At 27.7% G+C, this 27,510-nt stretch overlaps 2 protein-coding genes across 2 annotated transcripts in view; both read right to left on the bottom strand.

The window, feature by feature from the left end:
* Positions 1-27,510, bottom strand: part of LOC119679362 (collagen alpha-3(IX) chain) — a gene marked incomplete in the record, with an annotated part of 240,003 nt that overhangs the window by 50,402 nt on the left and 162,091 nt on the right.
* Positions 24,466-27,510, bottom strand: part of LOC119673223 (GTP-binding protein Rhes-like) — a 12,902-nt gene continuing 9,857 nt past the window's right edge. Inside the window, exons 3-4 of the mRNA XM_038084468.1 lie at positions 25,034-25,217; positions 24,466-24,957 (exon numbers count right to left, since the gene is read on the bottom strand). Coding sequence (XP_037940396.1) covers positions 24,555-24,957; positions 25,034-25,217 — 587 coding nt within the window. The 3' untranslated portion in view covers positions 24,466-24,554. The remainder of the gene's footprint in view (positions 24,958-25,033; positions 25,218-27,510) is intronic.

Below are 27,510 nucleotides of genomic sequence, written 5' to 3'. Positions count from 1 at the left end.
TTACTTTTTTTTTATTTACTCCAATATATATTTATAGTTCACATGTACTCATTGTTGACTAATAGTTTGTATTAACACTACATAATAAAATTAAACTTTTTTAATTTTTTCGTCGTATCATACAGATACCGATCTGACAAACAGACAGACCGACATTGTTAAGTCGTAACATGAATGACATTATTCATCCTTCTCCAGTAATCCCACTCAACCATCGTGATTTTAATAACACTTTCACATAATTTATCATTATATTGATTCATTTCTCACACAATTTCACTTGTACTCGAACTGTAGTTAAGACTTAAATCATTCTAATCATCCAGAGTTATACAGTTCATATAGGACCCAAGCCGGTTTACGACATTTCTCCATTCTTCTCTATTTTTGGCTATTATCTACCAGTTGGTGACATTCATATCTCTCTGATCTTATCGAACACTATCACTCCATTTCTTTTTGTGTCTTTCTTTTCTTCTCGCTGTTCTAACTTTATCCCTCAGATAAATTTGTTTAGAAAATGTTAAGCACTCTAATTTTTCCAAAATTTTGTCTTGATTACTGGAAGGGAGTTTTGTTTTGATATTTGTGTTTTCGTGGTCCTCTCGGTAAAATTAGTATTTTATTCATTCCTAAATAGAGGTGTTAGAGGTGTTATTTAACAATTTAAGGTACAAGCTTCATCAATGTCTTACCCTCTATTAAATGATATTACCCATTCCATATCTGCAATACAGTCTATCAATTATAGTTACTTTAATTCAATTCTTCACTTGATAAATTTGTCATTAGACAAAAGAATCGCTACATAGACAACGCAAATCTACAAGTAAGTTTCAAAAGGTAACTGCATTCAGATAAAGTTAAAAGATGGAGTGACATTTAGTCTGGGAATGTAATGGCGCCCGGTCTTTTTTGAAAATAGTGATGCTGTGATTTTATCAAATCTGATTGATATTGTCACATAACCACCAATTTTTTAGCATGAAATTAAAAAAAAGAACGTAAAATATATAGGATTTTCATAGAACGGTACCAGCACCCTCAAGTTACAACACAAAGCGTTTCGTTTTGGTTTTATTGTGTGAGAATAGAATATATAATCAAGCTATTGCCAGCTATATTTTCACAAATCATCAACTTTTTTTTTCTAAAACCATATTAAATCCATGCATTAAGTTTTAACACCAAAGTTGTATATTTTGCGTGATCATGTATTCTCTCAAATCGATTGCATTATATCTTCCGTCAGGAAGATATACTGGTCTTCAAAGTATACTTCTAAAAAATTATCTGAAGAATTCTCATTCTAATTATTAGAATTCAAAGAAGCTCTTATTACAGTGGATCATTGGACACTATTAAGTAAAAGTGCTTTAGACTCTAACTCGCATTTGCTCAAGCAAAAAAAAAGAAGAGGAGTGATTATGAATGATTAAATTTGATGAATTGTTTCATTGTGTGATCTCAAAAATTGCTCATAGCGGCTTGCACCAGTAATATTCACGTTTAAGATAATTTAAGCATTTATCTTGTCTTTGTTGAGTTTAACTGGTCTTCCAGAAACTATCGGAATGAAGTTCTACTCTATTCTACTTATATCATCTATCCGGAACGAAACTTTACAAACCAGTTTTTGTACTAACATTAACAGTATTTCTTCTTGATATATAATACATCGAATAAGAATTTTCTTTCTTAGAAACTATTTTCAGGTTTTTAATATTAAATAGTAAAATCTGTTGATAGTATTTATTTGATTTATTAGCCATCCAAATGTATAATGATATTGGGGGTTCAATATGAACATGGTTGCGAAGCTCTGTACTTAATTCCTATGTAGTGAAACTGCTAAGTTACTTTAGGTTCCTAACAATCTAATATATTTTCTATTAATAGATCTGTAATTAATTTAATTCCATTCTTAGTATGAAACACTTATATAAGCACTTAAAATTAATCGTTTTTATTTCGTAGCTACTGAGTGGCACCCTAAATTTCGTTTGACTTGCATTCTGCATATGACTTTTAATTTCCTTTGCATTGCCAATGAATAATTTTGCAACCAAAATTTACATAAAAACTTTGTAATTGTGGTCACGTCAACCAAGTCCATTTCACAAGTCCACAATTTTATGCCTTTCCTTTAACTAAAGGACAACTATTCATAAAATAGAAATTCTATGTTTCACTTGGACACATGCACTCCTACACTCCTACAAGAGTCCACAGCTGCACAGCTTACAACCTAAAATAGACAACATAAATTTCTTGGCATCCTTTTCAGCTTTCCAGTGCAGTACACTCACTGGACAGTGCAGTGTAGACAGTGCAGCGTACAACTCAAATGCAATGCCAATGCAAAGATATTATCCTTTTGCATCATTAACTGAAGTCTGAAAATTAATTATAAAATTTCAGTACCGAAATTTCAGTGGTAAGTGCAGTTGATAAACTTAACTGACGCACTTTGACCAGAAGACTCATACTCATACTCATATATTCGCTTCATTGCCTCAATGCATTCTATGTGTTTTAAGCTTCCATTTATTATGCACACCAATAAAACGAAATCCTACAATCCTGTGTGTGTTGTATTCAAATTTTGGTTGCGGTTCGTTAGAAATACAAATTCAAAAATGATTTCTTAATCGAAATACATTCAGATTTTGTGGCATGCGATGTTGGGTCTGTCCGTCCATTCCTTTGTCCTCTATGCCAGTCTTTAGTTGCTGCTCTCACTACAACGAAATTAGTCGGTGTAAGATAATTTTGATGGTGTAGCATTGCAGCTAAGTGCATCGAATTTGCAACATTACGATTTGTCAGTAGCAAAATTACTGCCACTTAAGTTGATTTGATTTAATTCGATTCAATGCTATTTGCTTTGTGCTTTTGAGCCACAATCTATTTCATTAAAAAATGATTCAACTTGCATTTGCTACTGCCAATTGATTCCTTCCTATCCTGTCATTACTATTTCAGTTAAGTTCTAATATAAATCTTTTATTGAGTTTCAATTACTCAGCTTTTGAGCTGTATTAACTTCTCGTATTAATTTTAGAATCTATTGTAATATAATTTAGTATTGTATTTAATTTTGAGTTTAAAAATTAATTGTTTATTATGCATTTAATTCATTTGTTTATATTAGGGATTTAATTAATATTTGGAAAACGATGCCTTAAGTGTTGAAATTATTATTACAATTATTTGGAGATAATACTGTACTGTGAATAATAATACTGTATATGTTAAGTTTATACAAGGATCTTAGCCAAAAATAGTTAATTTATTGATATTATATTATATATATATATATATAACATCGATAAATAAATATAATCGATATGTTAAATATCGTATATGTTTTGCGTCATTTATATATGTGCAAACATAGTAGTCACGTACGGCTTTGTGTCAGTTGGTCAAGGAGCGCTGACTCTAAGCTTCAAATTTGGCAGGACACGAGTTCGATTCCTGGTACTTAAGGTCTCAAAAAATTACTTTCAAATAATTAAATACAAGAATTATTTACAAGACCACAGATGATGGGTATTTAGCAATACTCGAAACAGCTGTATAGTCAGCCAAAAATTCAATTAATTAAAATAATATTAAAAAAAAGAATTTTTTGTTGTTGTAAAGTATCGTAAAGTAGACACACGTTTGTTAAATAAATCCGAAATATGAAAATTTGCGACAGCACGAATATTTTAAAATTTTTTAAATAATTTATTCGCCCTTAGCCCTTTACTCTTTACATAGCTTAGATGTGTGTTATAATTACTATGTCTACTCAATGCAGTACTGGCTTCACTTTTACTGGCACCACTTTTATTTTTATCCAGCCATACTTGTTAAGACATAAACATAGTTTGAAAAATAAAAGTGGTTCTGAAGCCAGCATAGTATTGGCTGTACATTGTATTAATTACAAACATGAGCTTAATCTTGACAATATAAAGTTCTTAACATATGTACATGAAGAAAGAAACCAAAATATAGGTGCTTTCTGGTAAGGCTTGCAATTTAATGTCACACAGTGTTATTTCTCCTATCTTATTCCTGTTAGAAATAAATATAAAGTTCCGCACAAGACCGTTCAGTCAAAGACTTTTATTAATGAGAGCTTATAACTAAAATAATATAAGAGTATAAGATTTTAGTATTTAATTGCATTTATGCTGACAATTCACACTCTATATTGATTTTTGCAGCTTATATATTGGAGCAGTCTGCTCCCTAATGGTAAATTTCGATTCACTGATTTTCGATTAGTAAATTCTGATAAAATCTAGATTAAGTCTCGATCTGACAAATTTTGTTGCCCATTCGAACATTTTTAAGGTAATCTGATGTTTGTGTAGTAGTGTGAGTAAACATTTATGTATTTTATAAATACATATATCGAATCAAATCATACTTTTTTTGTCCAGTCATATTAAACAACTGTTAATCTCACTACTCTGGAAAAATATCTAAAAATATCTAGAGTGTTATAAATTAATCTGGAGTGTTATACATTTCGGTCGAGATTTACTAATCGAAAATGAAAAGTGCACTTAAAGTAAATCTCGCTTGAAAAAGTTAACCAAGATTTACCAATCGAAAACGGATTTAGTCCTAACTTATTTCTTTTTCTCTTTTCATTTTGATATACAATTTATATATAATTATTTATAATTTATAATTAATAATTTAATTGTTTAATATCATTTTATTTGAATTTGTCTATATCCCCTCTACGCTTTTTTTAAGTTTTATCCAAACAACTCTACTCATTCAATCCAATCTCACCTATATGCAGTTACCCTGTACACATCGATTTAATCTTTATAACTTTTCTTTAATTCCACCTTCTCTGAACCTCTTCATTCACTAAATGTCCGTTAACTTTTCTCTTAGCATATTCTTGACCAAACTTTATCCTAAGCCAATTTGTCTTTCACTTACGAAACTCTTGTGCGAGCAACTTCAGACAATATCCCAACCAACTGCTTGCAATGTGAATAAATTCCAACTACCATTGACCAAATAGGTTAGTAACTTTTAACTTTAATTATTACCTGGTTTCACTACTGTGCAGAAGTACAAGTACAAAGTACAATTTGTAGTTTGCATTACTGAGGAACCTACTGACTGTATGTGCAAGTATGTGCAAACTTTTACGCATATCTCAGGGCTCGTTTACCTCACATACTTCATGTGTGTGAGTATCAAATTACAAGAATTCAAATCACACCCCAGAGACTTTTTGACCTCAATATTACCAACTCAAGTATTCGGGCTTTTAGTTGCTTACACACATACAATACCTACAATACCTACAACAATACAACAATACAACATTACAACATTACAATATTTTGTTTGTTGAAACACACAAGTCCATATTGTCCATATTGTTGCGCCTGTAAATACGATTTATTACAATCATTTATGACACAATAGCACAACGGCAGCACAGCAGCAGCAACAACAACTGCAACATTGACCACAATACACTTTGAGATACTTTTTGATTTTATTGTCTAAATACACAATTTGGTTTCGATAAAACTATTTTGTATTGGAGATATTGTAGAATATGTATTTAGATATGCATAAAGCATTAGACAATGTCGTTGGATTTAATATATTTGCTAAATATATTCCATATATACTATAAAAGCATTTGCTACTAATCGTTTTATACTCGTGTGTGCCCAAGTAAATTTTAAGCGTTGGTGTAGATTAAAGGTTAAATGGTGTTTGAATGAAACCCACACAAATATTAAAATCTTATTTAATAACTTTTGCAAAAATAAATATAGAAAATTTATTCATATTTTTTTCGTTTTTATTCCTTTTTCCTTTCAGGCCACAGAAGCTTGTCTGGCATGGCTCGTTGCCGACCGGTGAACGCTCAATTGACACATACTGCGATGCTTGGCATTCGGGTTCGAGAGATAAATTTGGCTACGCTAGTAATTTGCTGGGGAACAAATTGCTGGACCAGGAACGACATACCTGCGATAGTAAATTAATTGTGCTTTGTGTGGAGGCACTGTCACAGGACCGAAGAAAGAAACGAGACTTAAGTGACAGGTAAGGCAACAAATGCAATCAATTCCATTTACAATTGTTTCATCATAGAACAAAATGCAAATTCTGTCCAAAATGTGTTAATCAAATATTTGTCAGATACAAGAAAAGAATCAAATAATTTGCCAATTCGTATGCAGTTTCATTGATATGCAGACATGGCACTCTGGTCCACAAACAAAAAAAAAAAAAACATGATACCAAATGGTATTGTCTCATTACAAAGCGTTGTGTAAATTTGTGTAAATAGCCATATGGCTGTCTTATATGGAGCATTTGATAAATAAAATTCACAAATTCAGCATTTAACACATCACCAGTACCGGTCATACAACCATACCACTGAGATACAAACCCACTGACCCTGACCACGCAAAGCTAAGCACATTTACTTCAGAGCTGTAAGAAGGTGAGAGGGTTTGTGTGTCGGCAAAGTGGAAAAAATCGTACGTAATGATGTGGTTAAAGCCAATGTGGAGGACGCACAGTTTTTCATAAAAGCGAAATGGAAGTATTTCGTAAATGTTGCTATATGTTTTCTTATTGACCGACTGGTTGAGCAGAATTTTCTCTTTAATTTTCTTTCTATGTTTTTGCTTTCGAAATTCTATTCTGTTCAATCTAAGTCAAAATTTATACAAGGCATATATGTGAATTTGTAATCTATAAGATGTCGCTTATTAGAAATAATACGAAACATATTCTCACCCATGGAGAGAAAGAATACTTACGTTTATAAGGCAAGAAAATATTTTATAGAATTATGTATCAAACAAAAAAAAACAATTTTTCCTAACGATAAGAAAACGAATTCCAACAAAGTCATAAGTAAAAGATATGTTATAATATATAATAACGAAAGCAAACTTCAAAACAAATACACAACAAAGCAAAACCAATTTCGACTCTATTTCCAAAATATCCTTAAATTAATACAATAACTTCTGGTCAAAGCAAATCTCTGCTGATATATAATGTTTCATATTGCCAACAAGTACTTAAGCGCGTCCATTTAGCCGAAAAATTATTATTGCTTTTACTCAATCATGTGTGCAAAGATGCCGTTTTGCTCTTGTTCCAGGAACAGGTCATGAAGAAAGAGAAGCCATGGAAAAATATTCGTTATTATTATAAGAATTTTCTTTAATTTAGGGACTTGTAGATAATAATAACATATTAAGTTTAAAACTGATGTTTGAAAATGCCGAAATTTATGTAAACTGTCTCTTGGTTAAGCCCTATAAGATTCGGAGAAGATGGTACTGATTAATCCAAAACTGCAATAATGCCCCGTAAGATTTGTAAAAGATGTTTTAGTCTAAGAAACGGAAAATGATGTGTGATTGCAAGAAAAGGTCCATCATTAATATTTACATATATTATACCAGCTTCTCCTTGGGTACATGCTGTATTGTATGATACAAATTCGTAGTAATGTCCCGTAAGATCCGGAGAAGTTGCCTTTGTATAAGAAACGAAAAATGTTACGTGATTGGAAGAAAATTTATATATTTTGTACGAAATGATTAATGCTTTTTGGAAACTTCCTGAAAGAATCGGAGTTCTAGTAATGTCCCGGAAGATCCGAAGAAGATGTCTTTGTCCACTAGGCGAAAAATGTTATATTATTAGAAAAAGGGATCAATTTTTAATCTTTATATATCTTATACTAAATGCTTCTTAGAAACTTCCTGTAAAATCCATAATCATTTAAGAGAACGAAAAAAGTTCTATAGAAAGTATAAAGAGTCCATATTTATTATATTTCTAAATACATTCTATTCAAACAACCTTCAATATCCCAAAAACTTATTTATATGGTTTAATATGCATTCTGGTTGGTTGGTTGGTTGCAGTGGCAGGTCATAAGATAACTTCAAATGTACCTCAATTAGCAATTTTTCGCCGTTTTGTTACCACATTCCTCGCAAGAACCCTAATATAGAAGAGTAGAGACTAAATCCATCCCACTGAATTTAGGTAATTTAATAGGTCTTTCATCTTCACCATTGAGCAGTCTGACAAACTATCACAAAAGTATTTTCCTAAGAACCTATATCTTCTGGATGCTAGAGCTGGGCATTCACAGAGAAAATGTATTATTGTTTCTTTCTCCTGCGGGTCTCCTGCTGCAACCAACCAACCAATATGCATTCTAGCAAATGTTTGCAATATAATGAGGAATTCATACAAAACGAAATGAATCATATAGAAACTATTAAAATTGTTTCATTAATGATTTGCAAGACAATTGAAAAACTTCCAAGAAAAATCGTGATTCCGAAAAAATTAGTAATAAATTTTACAGACAGGTTTCAAGCAATAGTGAACAGTAACAATAAATTTTTTATTAATTTTTAATTAATAGAAAATTCACTACTGTTCGAAATCTCTTCATTAAATACAATACTTTCTATTAAATAAAACAGTCACTTCCGTCATATTGGATAATCTCATATTTCTGTGTTTTACGGATTCGCAAAACATTGTCCTAAAAAAAACGTATATTTGCGGGGTTTGTCTTCCTAGATCTATTTGCAAATCTGAAGCAGTACTTCCACTTGATGCAATTACAGATTTACTGAAAATGATCAACAACCACCTAATGGTTAGTCAGTTAAATGTGGTGAAAGGAGAAACGAGTCCACCTCAACTAAGAAAGCCGTTTTGAATCCACAAAAACTTCGTAATAATAGGTAGTTGAGAAAAGGTCAAGCTAGAAGCAGCCAGAGGTATTTATAAAGGCAAGAATCTGGCCAATGCTAATGCTAGAGATATCGTCTAGTCAGTTGAAGAAGAAAGCCCCCAGAAACTTGAGCCTAGTTTTGGCCAAAGCTGCACATAGATACATCTGGTGTTCTAGTGACCTTTCTTCGAGAACTGATAGACATGCATTGCAGGAGATACCACAGGGTAGACCTAATGATAAATAAAATAAACCACCAAAAAGTCACTCAAATCATTTTTCTATCAAAAAGCTTATTTTGTGATACTTTTATTTTAAAATAGAAAATGTATTTTTATTTTTTTAAAACATTTTACTATTTTTCTTGGGTGTAACAACTCACAAATACACACACTCAATGCACGGAAAGACTTCGTAAGTTCCGCACAGCTGGAAGTGACTTGTGTGTGTTCACTCGCCTGTGCCATAAACTTCACATCGCCTTAACAGGACAAAAGTAAAGCATGTGTTGGTAAATTTCATTAGTAAGAAGATGGACGGCATGTGCACAATTGGTACTTCCGTTTCCGATATGCTGTCATGATCAATTTTATTATTATTTTTATTTTTGCTTATTATTTCATTTTTACTTCTTCGATGCGGTATTCTTTTGCTGAACTGATTTAAGCCACTGATTTTTAATTTGATTATTTTTGGTTGTTCACATTTGATAAAAAAAAAAGTTTTTCCTGTGACTGTAATGTATAAGGATTGAGTCACTTTATTTTTCTTCGGGATGACTTTTAAATGTATGTGGTACGTATAATTATCCATTGAACAGACTTAAATTTTTTAATATTATATCATGAGTGCAAACTTCAGAAATTTATTTAAGCAATTCTTAACTTTAAAAACCACAAATTAAACTTAATTACCTTACAGATCATAAAGAAGCATACCTATATGCATAAGGATTAAATTAAAAAATAATTAATTTGTAATTAAAAAAAATTGCTAAAACGTCAAAAAATTTTTAAAGAATATTTGAATAATAAGCCTGAAACAGTAATGCTTAGCGATCTAATGGTGTCTTTTGATAAAATAAATTACTGGTTCTCTTTCAAAATAATCTAACTTTAAAAACTCGTTTTGTTGAAAAATGAAACTTTATTCGGTTATATATACTTTCGAAACTATAATACTTTGTTATAATCATTTGATCGCTGTTTACAGTTTTCTAGATTTTTTGCAAGTTTTTCAGATAATCCTCTTATTCAGATATCAATTTTTCATTTAAATCAAAACTCTCGAAATAACCTTCGCGACAGAGGTAATGGAGTCAAAAATCAAAACTGTCTTCTCCAGATATCTTTTGCGACAGAAATACTGGGAGTCAGTCCTCTTCTTCAGCAAAGACTTTTTTATTGAAATCAAAACACTTGAAATAACCCCTAACACAGAGCTACTGCGATCAGAAATCAAAACTCGCTTCCTTAAGAGAAGAAAGTTCGTTTGCGACAGAAGTACTGGGAGTCAATCCTTTTCTTCAGCAAACACTTTTTCATTGTAACCAAAAATCCCAAAATAACCCTTAAGACGGAACTACAGAAATCAAATCTCTTTTCCTAAAGAGGAGAAAGTTCCTATTGGGAGTCAGTTAGATAGATGAAACAGTTTGAAGCGTAATTATATAACTTGAAATTCTCAGATAAAGTTTTTTTATAAATTTTTGTTTTCAATAAGTGTACATGTTTTTGCATTCATTTTAATCAGCGTTCGAACACAATATTCTTCAAATCGGTTCAACTCAGAGAAAAAATTTAAAAAATTAGTTTTACTTGTTGTTAATGGTTTCCTTGGTCAATTTTTAAATCTTAAAGCCCGACATCAGACAAAGTAATCTAAATTGTGATGTTAGTTTAGTAGAAAAAAGTCATTTGGAATATCCGGCTTGATAAAATCTGTAGTCAAATGGGTATGCCCGAGAAATTAGAATAGTGAATAGGAATTCGCGTATTATAATATGTACCGAAATAAATAGATTATTTTTCGAAATACTTTTTCTCGATTCGGTTTCGGTTTTTACTCCAACAAAATTTAACTTTGTTTTGGTTCTCAGTTTTGGTTCAATCCCAGTTTTAACAACATCAAAAATACTAAGAATTTTTTGGCGCTGATGGTTATTCCCTTTACAAATAATCTTAGTATGAGTAAATGTAGTTAACAGGTTTCTGGATACTTTATTTCGTTGAATTTATACAACTATTCTTTGGATAAACCATTAAATTATATTATCCATTATTTTAATAATATCAAACGTTTTTTGCTATTACCAAAAATGCTTTTACCTGGCAACAAATTGTGGAAATGTCATCTTTGATTAGTCAGAATGATGCTCTTATGAACCTTCTTAGGAATGGAACTTTCAGCCGACTTTTCATCCGACATTCCGACTTTTAATTGATAAGTTATAGCATTTTTAGTGAGAGCAAACACTGAAAAAGTTCATTTTCAGTTCATTTTTTATCATATAAGTAAATCTTTATCAAGTCTAAATCTATATATCTATATCTTTATATATCTAAATCTATAATTATATATATTTTTATAAAAAAATTAATTTTTTATTAAATACAATTTATATATAATATTTTTTTTTATTTTTCCCTTAAAGGATACAAGAGTTTCAAACCGCAGAACAATATGAACGTTATCTCAAAGAGATATCAACCTGAAATTTCAATGAATTGGACACATCAGTAAAAACACATCAAAGCACGTTTAAATATCATCAGAAAAAACATAATCATTGCCAGAAACAGAAACTAAAACAAACACGGCATTGCCAAAACTAAATTTTTTATTAATTTTTTTATTAAAAAATTTTTACCAAATATTAAAAGAGAAAAAATATTGAACTTTAAAGAAATAAAATGAGGCAGAGTGGTAAGTAATAAGCATTAATTTATTTTCAAAAATCTTCAGAAGGAAAGTATTTATATGAAATAGAAAGCAAAACTATTTATTTTAATTTATTTTAAAATAGTTTTCAATACTTTTGTGTGAAAACTATTACTAAAAATCTGTTCTGAGCTCTGCTGACAAAAATAAAAAAAATAAATATAAGCAAAATATAACTTTAAATATTAACAATAATCATGGCGTAGTCACTAATTTAAATAATAATTTAATAATTTATTTTAGACACGTTAGGTATATTAATAAATATTATTATTATTATTATTAAATGTATGCATATAAAATTTATTTAAAAAAATTGTTTATATTAATTAAAAAAATTATTTTATTTGTTATAATCAAAATTTATGTTATATTTTAAAAAAAAAATTCTTTTTATGTTTTATTTAGGTTTATAGAAAAAATTGATTTTGAAAAAATCATAACAAAGAATATCGTGTCATATTTACATTATCTGTTGATATAAATTTACTCAGTCAGCTAAAATCGGTTTGCATTAAATACTCCTAATTTCTAAGCAATTTATTGATAAATAAAAATAAAAGAAATTTTTTTATACGTGAAACATTGATATATTGATATTTAGTATTTAAAATTCTTAGTAAAGAATTTATTATTAAAAAATATTAAATATAATTTATTAAATGAACATCAAAAAACAAAAAAATTATTTTTAGTTAGATAAACATTTGCATTTAAGCAAGACAAATTCCGTTTTATAATTTTACTAAAAATTAATAATAGCAAACACTATTTCAATTTAAAATTATTAATTAATAATTAACAACAAAGTCTGTCTGTAAGTTACACTTAAATAACTTTAATTGAAGTGTGAAGTGAAATAAATTCTAGTCTTAAGAAGAATAATTAAAAAACTATTAATATAATTAAAATTAAAATGAATTTTGAAAATTTTGCTATAAATGTAAATTTATGAACATTTTTAAGTCTTAAAAAATAAGTAGAAATAGCATGGGAAATAAATTTTAATATTACGATTACAAATTTAATATATTAATTTTATTTAATTTTTAACTGAAGCTTATTATTTATGTAATAATTTTATTACACTCTTTAGTAATGATTTATAATTATAATTATTTATATTACATAGAATTCAGTATATTTTAAATTTAAAGCAATATATAATTATATATAATTATATTCGAATATTATGTCCTCCATATATCAACATCTTCATGTCCTTTTTAAACTCTTCAATTAATGAAAATTTCAAAAGTAGCCATACACTATCTTAACATTTTTTAAATGGTTATTTGATTGATTGATAAAGCTAGTTTCACTATAACACATGGGCTTGGTTCAGACTAGGCGCTTTCAACGCAGCGATTCACGAACGCTTTTCAAACATAGTTGTTGTAAAATCCCTTTGGGGAGTGGTGAACGTCCGATCTCGAAACCAAAAATAGCTGTCTCCACTGAGCGATACATGATATATACTTTAATTCAATAATAAATTTTATATCTATTTAAACTTTTTTCTGGTTTTTTTTTTTTTGAGAGTCCAAGGGATATATTTTTCTTAATTTTTTCAACCCAATTTTGAAGATAAGATATTGAATATCTTAAATCAATTTTTATTTATTTTTTTTTTTTGGATTTTAAAGGAATCTTCTTTAAGATGGTATAAGCATATTCGATTGATACTGTTATACACCATCCTTTGCAGGATGTGCGTAAGTATGATGCTCGTACACAATCCAAATTCCCGAGATAGTAGACATAAAGACTTAACCCTTAGAGTTACCCTTAACCTCAGCCGCAGGAAATGTTCAATAATATTGTTAGAACGTATGTATAATAAGTCTCACTTATTTCTGTTATAGTACAAGTGGTCCCATAAGGATCTTAATAATGTCAACTCTCACATTCTGTTATATGTGCTAATTTTTAGTACAGTTGTAGCAGTATAACATTTGTACCGGTCCTGGGAAAACATATTGAACATTTCTCTGTTCCGCAGCAAATTTTGTTATTCAGAAGCACTATTTTAAGTTGTTTTAAGTGCTTTATAGCAGTTAAACTTTAGAATTTTCTTGATATATTGGAATACCATTATAATGAAAGTGAACTTTCAAGAGAAAGAAAAAAAGAGGTTAATGCACTTCATTGACTACTCAATAAAGTTCTCCAAGATTTATTCTCTTAATAAATTGCTGTTCTCTTCTTACTGTTATTTATTCTGTTCTATAAAGTTTTCTATCATCGCAGTCCGTTAGGGCAACACAACTATAACTTCTTTTATTTTTATCATAAAGTAGGAACTAATAACGATTATACTGAATTCTCACCTCATCTCTCTCTCTTCTTCTTTCTCTCTTTAGTACAAATTATATCTGTAGCATGAAACATATTGATTATATGTTTATATTATATTGAAACGTAAGTTTTTATGGACCATTTTGATGTGACAATTTTTTGTGAAATATTAAAAATGTTTTGTGCATATCTCTAATAGATAAATTAAAAAACATATCCAAACAACCATATCGATAATATCATATCATACATATTATAAATATATTATAATTATAAAAATATAACGTATATTCTACATTATAAATCCATAAGGTGTTATGTTATTGTAATAATATCTTTTCTGAATGCCACAAAAAAAAAATTATTAGTACTATATGTAATTCACACGATCCCAGTAGTCTAGTGATTATTAACTACTAACCTTTACTTGTGACACCCACGTTCGAGTCCCGCTTTGGGACTTATATGTAAATGCGGAGTAACTTTTTCAATCAAGATTCACTTTTTGTGCAGTTTTCATTTTCGATTGATAAATTTCGAGCCAAATTTATAACACTCGAGATTAATTTATAACACTGTAGATATTTTGCCAAAGTAGCAAGATTACCCTGAAATTAATAGCTATTTCATATGTCTTGACAAATAAACTGTGATTTTTTGATTCGATATATGTATTGATAAAAAATATATATAATACCACTACAAAGTTGTTAGATTACTCTAAAAATGTTGGATCAGGCAACAGATTTTGACAGATCGAGAGTAAGTCTAGATGAAATTCAGATTTACCAATTGAAAACGCCAATCGTAATTTGTGCTATAATTCACAGAACATATATTCCTATATGATACAGAAATTTCTTCAGACTCATAGTATGAATTATCATATTCCTATAACTCATATCTTCTTTTTGTAGTGAACTACCAGTAAAGCAAGTCTGATATGTTATTACAATAATAACTTTGTTTTTATTTATATAGACAATATCTGTAAAAGTGTGTAATTCGTGATAATTTAATCATATATAAATATAACACCTTATATAGGTTATAGCTTTTGGGAGCCCTTATATGGAGCTGTCCATTATAGCATACTTAACAAAATATTGCATCTAAACAATGGACTTTTAAGTTAATAACAACACAAAATTTAATTACATCTTCAAAATAAAAATTTTAGATTGGACTCTATGTACTTCCAAAACCTTTGAAGTTTTTAAAAGGACATCACATTATATAGTGAATATATTTTCAAATCTCCTACTGATTTTTATTTTATATGTACATTTCGTTTTATTTTATTTTCTTTATAATTTTTTATGAGCATATTTTAACTACATATTTTTTGTTTAATTATTTTACCACTTATTTTACAATAACTTTTTATATATTATATTAGATTATAATTTAATTCAATTCTTATAATTAAAAACCTGTATTCTCTTATGTAAATATTTATGTTTTGGAATCATGTAACAATTCCACAAATAAAAAAAATTATTTAAAATTTATATTTAGTATAACAGAGAACAGAGAAAGTATTACGAAATATTAAAATAAAACAATTGAAAAAAAAATATTTGTACTTGTAAAATAAAAGAATTAAATTATAAGCTTAATTCCTTAAAAATAAAATAGTAAATTAAATTTTTGATGCAATGAAAAAAATAATTAAAATACATTAAAAATAAGAAAAGTTCATATAAGTCTTAAAATAACTTTCTATTAATATTTAATTTACAAAAGAAAAAAAAAAATTATTAATTATTAATTAACTTAAAGATTTTCAGATACTGTATTCATGTTTAAATGGTGTAAAATAAAATCTCATTAAAACAGTTAAATATGAAAAAAAACTCATAAATATTTCATTAAAACAAAAACAACAAAAAAAACACTAAATCTGCATGTTAGTTTAAAATATAAAATCAATAATAATTTATATATATAAAATTATTAGTTAAGGTACACATTTCCATGTTAGATTTTAATTATAAGAACTTAATAAAAATAAAAAAAAAAACAAAACGAATAAATTGTAAAATATTGAAATAATAAAGATAAAACCAAATAAATAAAATTAAAAATGGTCAAAATAGAAATAATATTGTTGGGTCAATTACTTTTTTATTAATGTGGATTGGATACTTTTTTAGAGAAGAATATATATTACTTTTAGTCTCTTTTTGCTATGGTCTCTCTTTAGAAATGCTTATTCGTAGCATATTAATGGATACAACAGCACTTTTTTTACTGACTGCTCTTTACAAATACTCTACTCTTTGCAAGTTAATGTGTCGCATTCAGCAAAATTAATTCTATCTTATTATATGTAGAAGATTCAAAATAAAATAATTTTTTAGGGGTGCAAACATTTAAAAAAAAATGTTTTAAATAAAATCTATTTAAATTTTTATGTATATATAGTTCGCAATATTTTTAATTTAGTAAATAACAGCTCTATGGGAATGGTTAAATAACAGCTCTATTTGAGTTAAATGAGTTAAATTTGTAATGTTATGAAGTCTGTGAATATTTTCATTTAGCACAAAATAACTGCATTAATTAAATATTTATGAAATTTCCATTAGATTCAACGTCAAAAAAATATTTAAAAATATAATTGTATAAAAATAATATATAACAATAAACCTTCACCGAAATAATAAAACAATATAATCTGCAATAAGATTAAAATAAATTAAACAACAATATTAGCAATAACCTTAAAAAATAAATTAAAACAATAACTTATTAAAAAAATAAAATGTAAATAATATTTTTTAAAACAAATCTTCGAATAAAATAAAATTTCTGCTCAATTTTTATTCAAAACAGTCATTCACAGTAAATACATTCATATTTACTAATTTATAACACTTTAAAAATATACTAAATTGATCTGATACAGTATATAACAAATATCCTAATAAACTGTACTATTTTCGTACAGTTTGCGGCGAATAAACAAATCTTTTATACTAATTTTATATTTATAACAGTTTGTGCAATGACAGTTTAACAGTTTCGTGCATGCAACTTAGGCGAAATTTGTCGTTGCATACAGTTTTATTTAATTCGTGCTCTTTGGTAGTTGTCCAGACTATCCAGCGTATTGCAGTACACATAAAACTGTGAAAATTTTTTTCACCAGTCTATGTAAAACTGTTGCTGCTGATGATATTCAAACTGTGTATTGTTTTTGCTGGTGCCACTCAAAATGTAAACACCTGCTGCTTATTGCTGCTTTCTGTTCGCCTGGTTGTTTGTAAAAATTTTTAATTTTACTTTCCTCAATGCCAAGGAATTTCGACCAACCGAGTGAACCAAACAAACAAAATTTCATCATCGCATATATCAATCATCAAGTTTGACAGTTATTATAATAAATCATAAAATACAAAAAAATTAAATTCAAATTAGCTATGTGAACTGATTTGAATTTATTGATATATTTAAAATTTTTTATGTATGTAATAAATAAACATTTTTATTTGAACCAATTATATATTTAAAATAAATATGGTTTTAATAAAATTTCGTTTATTGTGTTTATAAATTGTGTATAAAAATTAATTTCACGTGTTTAAAAAAAACAAAAAAAATATATATTGTTCATTCATTCAGACATTCCTTCAAAATAAGTCAATACAATTTTAATGCTATTTCACGCTAGAGTGTGCTGTACAAAGTGTGTGTCTTTGCTAGGAACAATGTGTAGGGTTGTTTTCTTTACTTATAGTTGAAGTCCCTGATTATGAAATATTTAAATCGAAAACAGTTTTTTAAATAAATAACAGATGTCGCAGGCGCTCAATTAGCGAAGACATTTACTTATAACAGTTTTTTCATTGTTTATTAATACAATGATCTGTTATAACTTATAACTTTACTTATTTGGGTGCAGTAACTAACAACAGAGTCGGTGCAATATAAGGTGCATTAATTGCCTAATTCTATTTAAAACTTTAAAAACAATTTTAAATAATATATACGTTAATTATTACTATATTTTTATTTAATAGTTTATTGTTTTATTAAGCAAAATTTTTTTTAAAATGACCTATATTTTTATTTAAAAAAACATTATTTAATTTTTTTAAAAATTTTTCACTAAAATAAAATAAAACTATATTTTGAAATAATTAAAAATATTGCATGATAATGTTAAATCAACTATTTGGAACACTTGCCATATGTTTGGTATATAAAATAATAATCCCGTATTAAACAAAAGATTATTTTCTCACTTACAGTACATAAAGACGGCTAGCACAATCAATTACTGCACTATTATATGTTGAAAAAACTTCTATTTTTAAACAGCTTTGAGTTGATACACATAATATGAGATAAAAGCATCTTATCAACTGAAAGTCAGAGGAAGAGAAAGCATACAAAAATGATTTTGTATTTTGATGGGCTCGAAGTTTAACTGTTTGTAACCCAGCGTCAATTATTGAGCTACTGTATCCCTGCTCTATCCATACTTGCCGAAGTATTCATTCACTTAAGCTGTTTCCAGAGGAGTCCTATTATATACCAAATCGATGTTTTACTACTCTGTTACGTGAATCAATTATTTGTGGAAAATTCTTCTTCTATATAGCACAAGAGCAGAATATTTTCAAAGCACACGTAAGGATCTCTCTGTGTATTCTATACATAATCTGCATTAATCGGTTCTAATTTATAATACTTTTATATATTGTCCGTTTTTATAATCTTCACTATCCTTAATCTGTAATAACTATGACGCGATCGCTTTAAAGAATAAAATAAATTATGATTTATTTTTATAATAATTTTTTAAATTATTTAACGCTTTATTGTATAATATTTGGTTTTAACGTAATATACTCAATATGTATTATTATTAATATAATCAAATTTAAAACAAAAATATTTTGGTGGTCATTAATGTTATTATTAGAATTTTGTTGCTTGCGTAAATATTAATTTAAATATTTTTATTTAATTTAAACGCAATAATAAAATATTTAATTAATTTTATTTATATTTACAATTATATAATGTATATCTTAATTTCATAACAAACTCGTAACGAATTATTAATAAAAAAATATATTAATTTTTATGCTATTAAACAAATTAATATGATAAATGTGAAAAAATATTTTAAAATTAATTTTTATTTTGATGCTAAGCTTAATACCTTTTTTTATTTAACTACTTTTTGATTATTATTTTATTTAATATATTTAACAAAAATTAATCGTATGTATTATTTGCTTTTAATATATTTGGAATACAATTTTTGCAAAGAAGATAACTTTAGATGTGACTATTGTTTAAACTAGAACTAAAAATTGTTTGTGTGTTGATTACTTTTGGGTTTTAAGGACAGGGTTGTTTTTTATTTGTAGAATAGGGTTATTCACGATCTCATGTACTCGATAACTAAATCACATTTTAATAACGAAAAGTAAAATGCATATATTCGAATTCATTTGGTTCGTAATGCCTTAAAATCTTCCTACCTTCACTATTTAGCTATTGAACGAAAACTGGCTTACTGAGCACGTTACTTGGTTCCTGAACTAGTTACTTAGTAATCGAACTCGTTGCCTAAACGCTGGTTACTCAGTCACCGAGCTCATTATTTGGCTGGCTATTTGATTGCTTAGGTAGCAAACTCGTTGCATGGTTAGAAAAGTCATTACTCAGTCACCAAAATAGTTACTCAATTGCTCGTTACTCGATATCTAAACTCGTTACTCGATTACAAAGTTACGAGGTTATAATCAAGCTTATTATTTGATTACCAAACTTGTATCTTGGTTAGTAAACTAGTTACTCAGTTGTTCATTTCAAAATGCTCGTTAATTAGTTTCTAAACTCGTTACTCGTTTTTTGGACTCGTTACTCAAATACCGTGCTAGTCACTTATGTATCGAAGTGATTACCTAGTTTATTATTAGGTTGTCGAGCTCTTTGCTTTAATACTGAACTTGTAGTAAGCTAGTTTGATTAGTAAACTAGTTACTCAGCTGACGCGTTCTTTAAATAATAGTATAGATCGTTACTCGACTACCAAGCAATTTAGTTGAGATCATGAATACCTTTAATAACTGATTTTAAAATATTAAACTCAGACTAAAAAGGAGTCCAACCCACAGTAGGTGTAAAAAATTAATTTTGTGTGTGGTGAACATACTTTCGATCTATTTTTGAACGAAACATATTTTATCTATTCATATATCTTTTATAGTAAAATATGAATAAGATTTTTATTTTAAATGAAATATTTAAAGATATTAGCAACAAAATTAAATTAATTGCTTTCAACAGATGTCATATATAAATAATATATATATAATGTAAATACTTATGTTATAGTACAATTTATAATACAATTAATAAATTATTTAGTTTATTTATAGGGAAATATACACAGTATTGTTCAGTTAAGAATAGATAAATAATCTTTAGGTGTTATATTGTATATATGTGCACTTCTTTATATTGATATTAAAATATTTATTTAGATTTAAAATATTTGGTTCCAGGCGGGTCTTTTAGATATGCTTACAGTAATTTATAGTATTGGTGGTTAAGTATTAGTTATATTGTTAGTTGAATTGTATAACATAGAGTGATATATATTTTTAATACATTATATCAAATTAATAATATTATATAAATAATATGAAATTATATACATTTTACTCATTTTTGTATTAACAAAATAAATTAAATTATTTAAAAATATAAATAAGAATTTTAATTGATTTGGATTTGTTTAGGAACTGCTTATATATTATTGTTAATAATACATGTAGATTATTTATATAAGCATAAAGCATACAGTCAGTTAGTTACATATATATATATGTATATATGTATATAATAGTTACAGATATTTATATAAACATTTGGTCAATTTGGTCGAAGTAGTAAACTATGGGAAACCATTATTTTATTATTTTAATAAAAATTATATTGTTTGGAATGAAGAGTTATAATTTGGTACAGCATTTAAAGTTAGAGAGGGTAAAAATATAAATATGATATTTATGTATATTATGTATTTAATTTTTTTTTTGTTGGGATAATTAATAAGAATTTGGTACGAGATTTAAAATTAGAAAGTAGAATAATATAAATATGGTATTCGAATTTATGTATATTACTCATTTTTATTTTATTGTAAATAATCGCATATTGGATCAGGGTTTGTAAATTATAATACATATTTTAATATAAATATTACAGAAACAAATAAATAATTTATGCAAAATTATTATATATATTCTTTATTTATGTATGCTTTATTTATTTATTTAATATAATTGTAATAACTTAACAAACAATAAAAAATATATACGTTTCTTCTTTATTTAACTAAAATATGATAACATTTATTTTCTGATATGATTCGTTTTAGTTAATAGATTGTATATTGCAAACATTTAGTTGACAATGCTTATTTTCAATAAACTTCTATCAGGTCATCAGAAATATTGAAAATTTACTTGTAATATGGATTAAATACAGCCACAAAATTGAGCATATATGACTGCAAAAGTATTATATATGTTAAACAATATATACCTCTTGTAAAAAGGAGTAAAATAAATTAATTTGAGTAAATTTGATTACGTAGTAAAATATAGGTTCTCCCGCTTTTGTTTCGGAAATTTGAATGTCAAAATTGTTTAAACCTGATATGTCCATAAACAAAAAGAGATGATAAAATTACATATGTGGTCCAAGGCGTTTGAGCACTGGAAAATCAATATTTATAAATGATATGAAACAGTTAAACTGATTGGTTAATATCTAAATGGTTTTATTGTATTTCAGAAAATAGTCACCGAATAGTCTTTAAAGGTCTTTAAATAATCGTCTTTAAATAATCTTTATAATTTAAAAAGTTAAGGAATATATAAGAGATTCGTACAGATTTGTTATGATAAGTTGTTAAATGTTTTTATATACATATATGTGACCGACGAATCCTCAACAAATTCAAACTAATGATTTTTAATTTTAAAGGGATATGTTGATTCAGGTTTTTAAATAGTTAAGCAATCTTTAAATTTCTAAATAATATATTGCTACGAATAACATGAGTCAGCATTATACTCCCTGACGAATCAAGAAAATAAATGAACTGGAAAGAATTAAAACATATTATATATTATAATTAAAGAATTATCCATTTCATACTCGTGAATTGATGGCAGTGTTTTATTGCCATTTTTAAAATAAAACTACGGTAAAGTTGATTCAACCTATGCTCCAACGGTGGCGAATTCCAACAAGCGGATTATGCAGGAGTTGCCAAGATGAAGAGGAGGTAGAGGTAGAATATATCAACCACTTCCTCTGTCTCTGTCTAGGACTTCAGACAAAGCGACTTCAATATCTCGGGGATCGCTTTTTCACTGACTTGGAAGAGATAACGAAAGCAAACTTATCGGATCTCCTCAACTTCATCTGGAAAACCAAAGGGTTTAAAACGGATTACAAATGCCTCCGAGTGGAAGTGCTGAAAACGGTCAGCACGCGCCTTCCGAACCTAACCTAAACTAAGTTGATTCAGTTAAATAAGATTTAATATTTTATAATATTAATCGTTTAATACCTTCTGAGTACATTAAAATTGTAGAAACTTAATTCACAGTCGTGATCCTGTAGTGGATACATTTCACTACAAGGAAGCAATTTTGTTCAAAAACAAGATTAATTTTTCGCTAGTGGATGACTAAACAAAGAATGAAAACTCACACAGAACTAGAGAATATCATTTCATCCACAAACCGTCTCCGTATTGTGTGGCATATGCAGAAATAGATCCTGTTTTTTGATAACTTCAAATTGTAAAATCTACTCACTCCAATCAAATAAGTCCAATTTTTTTTTCTCGTAAAATTGATTGTATGAATGTGATAAAGTGTATATATCAATATGCACGAGAAATTATCTCGACATTTGTTTTCATGCTTTGATGATGTGATGGGTCATCATGCGACTTATCATCATCAGATCATGGTTGTCATGCTTATTTGAATAGCTCTCTAATTCTCAAATCTTTGGAGAGGAACATTTGTAAAGTTAATACCGAACTATTGTCATTCATTTATGAAGAACTCATCGAAGAGTACGTTACCTTCTAGTACAATAAGATGTTTCTGAACCAGCGAATAACAACGAGTCATAATCTTAACACTTAGAGTGCACTCATAAAAATCAAGTATAAATGAGTATAAATGTTTTTCTTATACACTACTTATAGGTACTGGCATTCGCCACATGAATCAGTGTCACAGTATCGGTATTTATGAGTATCATATGATTATCTTTATAAGTGCTGTTAGCTGTATATAAACCAGGTGAAGTCGAATATATGAAAATGAGAATTAAAATGCTTATAAGTGAAATACAGCCAATGCTTTAAGCATGATTTAAATGTTGAGTACTCATTGCAGTTATCTGTTCTAAACTCAAAGAAATTCTATAGACCGGAAATAAAATTCAAAGTATTTTAAAATTATTTTTATTTAGTATATTTTTTCAGATCTCGCTCCGATATTTTCCCAAAAACTAATAACATTAAAAAAGAAAGTACAATATTTGTAATGTCTTAATATTTTTATATCAGATTTTATTAATGTTGGACACCAGTAATGGACAGTAGAACAGTTCGAAAAACCCGACTGTAAAAGACGTACAAAGAATATTGGATTTTAAAGTCCAAACGATATATAAAAAAAAAATTTTAACAAAATCTAAACCCGTTCCCAGATAATTTATATATATTTGTTAGATGTATTGGATATGTGTCTACTAACTAAAATTAAATAAAAAAATAAATAAAAAAAATTAAAATTTGATATTCATAGTCAAAAATGCATAATTTTAATATCGAACTGATTAGAATTTTTTTAAGGTATTAAAAAATTTAAAAAAATTTAAAAAACTTTACAAAACATTGGTTTCTGCAAAATATGTAAAATGCACATTTAACTTTATTTTTAATTTATAAAAAATGCATTGAAATGCAATCGATTTCAATTATAAAATATTTTGATACTAAATGTTTTTAACTTACTTTTTTTTTATTTAATTCTTTATGTTAAAAAATTCTGTTTAACCATTTGGAAAATAACAAAATTTATTAACACATCAAAGCATTTTCATTCATTTCAAGTATTTTTAAATTTTTTTCTTTATTCAATAACTATAATGAAGTAAATTTAATTTTATGTTATATACACATCTATTATTTATATTTATAATATATTATGTACGATTATGTTTGTAAATATGTATAAAAAATGTAACTACTCGCAACAAAATAACTATTTTTTGTTTTCGTAAATTAAGTAAATTATTGATATTGATTTTATTTATAAAAATATTTCATATAAACAATTTTAATAAACGTTTTGAAATATAAAAATTTTAAATAAGTTATTTTTGCTACTATCACATGCCGCCTTTGCTTATATTTACTACACATACGCCACATATATTAATTATTCGATAATACATTTTTTTATATATTAATTTTGTTTTACATGATCACACAGAGTTTACGCCGCGTAGCGCCCGCACCTTCACCTTCGTTCATAGCCATTGTCTTCGATCGCATCAAATTTAGATCTGTGCGTATACTGGGCCTACGTGCATTTGGCGTCACAACACCACAAGCATCGCTAAAACGTCTTTTAATAGAGAGTGCATTTTTTTTAGATCCACCAGCTGATGAATGTGGTGGTAGTGGAGAGGGTGCACCGAAAACAGATATAACACGTCTATGATGATTTGGTGCCATTTCCAATGGTAAATTCGATACCATGAAAAGTGCATAAAATAAATCATCGATACGAAAATTTTGACGTGCTGAACATTCGACAAATACACAACAATTGTCTTGTCCCGCTATATAGCCCATAACCTCGTCTAGGTGTACGGTTCTTAGAAATTATTTATAAAATATTTTACTTATTAAATATATGTAACTATTATTTTAAATATTCTATTTGTACTTACTTAATATCACGATCGCATTTATTGCCAGCTAAAATCATTGGTATCTTTGGTAGACTTTTCTTCTTCAAACCCGAGCCTGGATTAAGGGCAGCCCATTTTGTTTCTAAAATATTTTCACGCAAACGTACAACTTCTTCAAATGATTCTCGTGAGTCCATACTGAAGACTAGTATGAAAAGATCACCTGAAATTGAGATAAAATTTAAATTAATATAAAAAACGTATTTTAACATATGATTATTTTATATAGGCTAATACCCAGATAATCATTTTATTAATAGAATTCGTAAAGCCATTTTGTTAAAAAAAATGTTTTATTTTAAACTGATCCTCCTGGTTGTATGATTAAAACAATGATGATACTAAGCTTTGTTCGTAACCTGCATTTAATTATGAATAGCTGACATTGGAACTTGTCATGGTAAAATACTTATAATGACAGCCGTTTATTGGAAATTTTCGAGAACACGATCTTGGACAAATTATGGGTTTTTAATGCAAGTCTTGAAGATTTAATTCATCTGTGTACATTTCGAAATATGCTTAGCAAACCATTTTTACTTTTTAGTTTTTTTTTGATTTATTTGTAATTCTTTTACCTTCATCAACATTATTTATCTTACTATAAAACGCTAGGTGGAATATCAAAGTTGAAAACTATATCTATAAGTTATAATATTGTAAATAATGGCTATTCCATTCTATAAATATTGATAGTATTGTTCTTAAAACCCTTGTTCTTGGCAATTGTAGTAATGGACGTGCTATATTCTACGCTAAGAGAGAAATGAAATACAGATCAAGCTGTCAAATAACAGAAATTTAATTGACCTTCTCAATCAACATATAAGGTAATTGCTAGTCAGCCTAAGAATCTAACGCTCATGTATCAATCAAATGAATACCATCCGAGTAATAAGAGTCATTCAATTAAAACATTGTCTTGAGAATGTTCTAATAAGTTCAAAGTTTTCTAAAACGTTATGCAAAGAGATGAGCTTGTTAAAACTAGTTCTTATAGGTTATAATGAAAATACATGTTATGCAGAATGTCAGAAAAATTGTAATAATTATAATAATTTGCTATTAAACGACACAAATGTTGATATTTATTATTGAACAATGCTGCTTTGACTAAGAGATAAGTCACAGATAACCTCGTCTTTCATGAACAAATTTAAGCTGATATTTTGTTTTTTCTCTTACTCTTCATTTTATAATTTTCACTGAAAACAACAAAAACTTTAGAAGGTTTCGAATAGGAATGAAAAGACAACCACAAAAATTTTTAGTTAATTTATTGAAGTTTGACTAACCATACAACACTGTTTCGAGTATTGTCAGGTGCTCAACATCAATTTTAATTTTGACGACCCAAGACTTTCTGCATAACATGGGCTTAAAGATGTTTGAATGGTGGATATGGGCTATGGTACATATACCTTGTGATCAAAAAAGAACTTTAATTTTGAATTTTTTACTTGAATTTTCTACTTTTTGTATAGACAAACAAAAAATACTATTTACCGATTGAATAAGCGCGGGAATCCAAAAATAGGCCTTTCGTTCTTTTTTTATCAGAAGGTACAATCTATTTTATAGATAGTGAAAAACATAATCTGTGTACATATAAGTAAAATTAAAAAAAATGTACTGTTTGTAAAAACTGACCCATCTACAATAAAAATAGATTCTCGAAACTCATCAAAGAGACCACGTAAACACTGCAATGCTTACTGTAGTTCATTACTGGTCATTGTTGTATAGTAACCCAAGCTGAGAAACTGCACATTCCCCAAAATCCTCACTGCAAAAGTAATCACTCACAATAATAAATTTTTTCTGTGAATGCCCTGCTTTGGCGTCCAGATGATATAGGTTCTTAGAAAGATACTGCTTTGATAGTTTATCAGACTGTTTAGCGGTGAAGACGAAAGACCTATTAAAATAACTTAATTCGGCGGGATGGATGAAGACTCTATTCTTCTATACTAGGATTCTTGCGTGGAATGTGGTAGCATAACTGCGAAAAATCGCTAATTGAGGTACATGGAAGTTATCCAATGGTCTGCCACTGCAACCAACCTATAAAAACTAACCAAACTACACATACTTGTTTACTTGTTAATTATAAATAATAACCAAAAATATGAACCAATTCTATTTATCTTATTATATACTGATTTCCTCAAATTCATCTATCATCTAAATATTTATACATGTACATATATTCATAAATATTTACTCAGAGTAAAAGTAAAAATCAAATAATTTATAGAATTCATGAAAGGAACTAGATGGCAAAAATAAATAAATCCATTTGGTATGAAATTCACTATTTATTTATTTATTTTTTCTTGTATAAATGCGCAAGTGGAATCGACAACGTTTCGAACCAGGACCCACTCATGAAGTTACTCGGGGCGCACAGCTTGTACAAATTTTGGCATTAAGACGTGAACGAAATAGAAATTCAA

This window comes from Teleopsis dalmanni, chromosome 1 (assembly GCF_002237135.1).
Source record: "Teleopsis dalmanni isolate 2A chromosome 1, ASM223713v2, whole genome shotgun sequence".
NCBI lineage: Eukaryota > Metazoa > Arthropoda > Insecta > Diptera > Diopsidae > Teleopsis > Teleopsis dalmanni.
The sequence above is the reverse complement of the archived record's forward strand: the minus strand, read 5'-3'. Positions and strand labels throughout refer to the sequence as shown.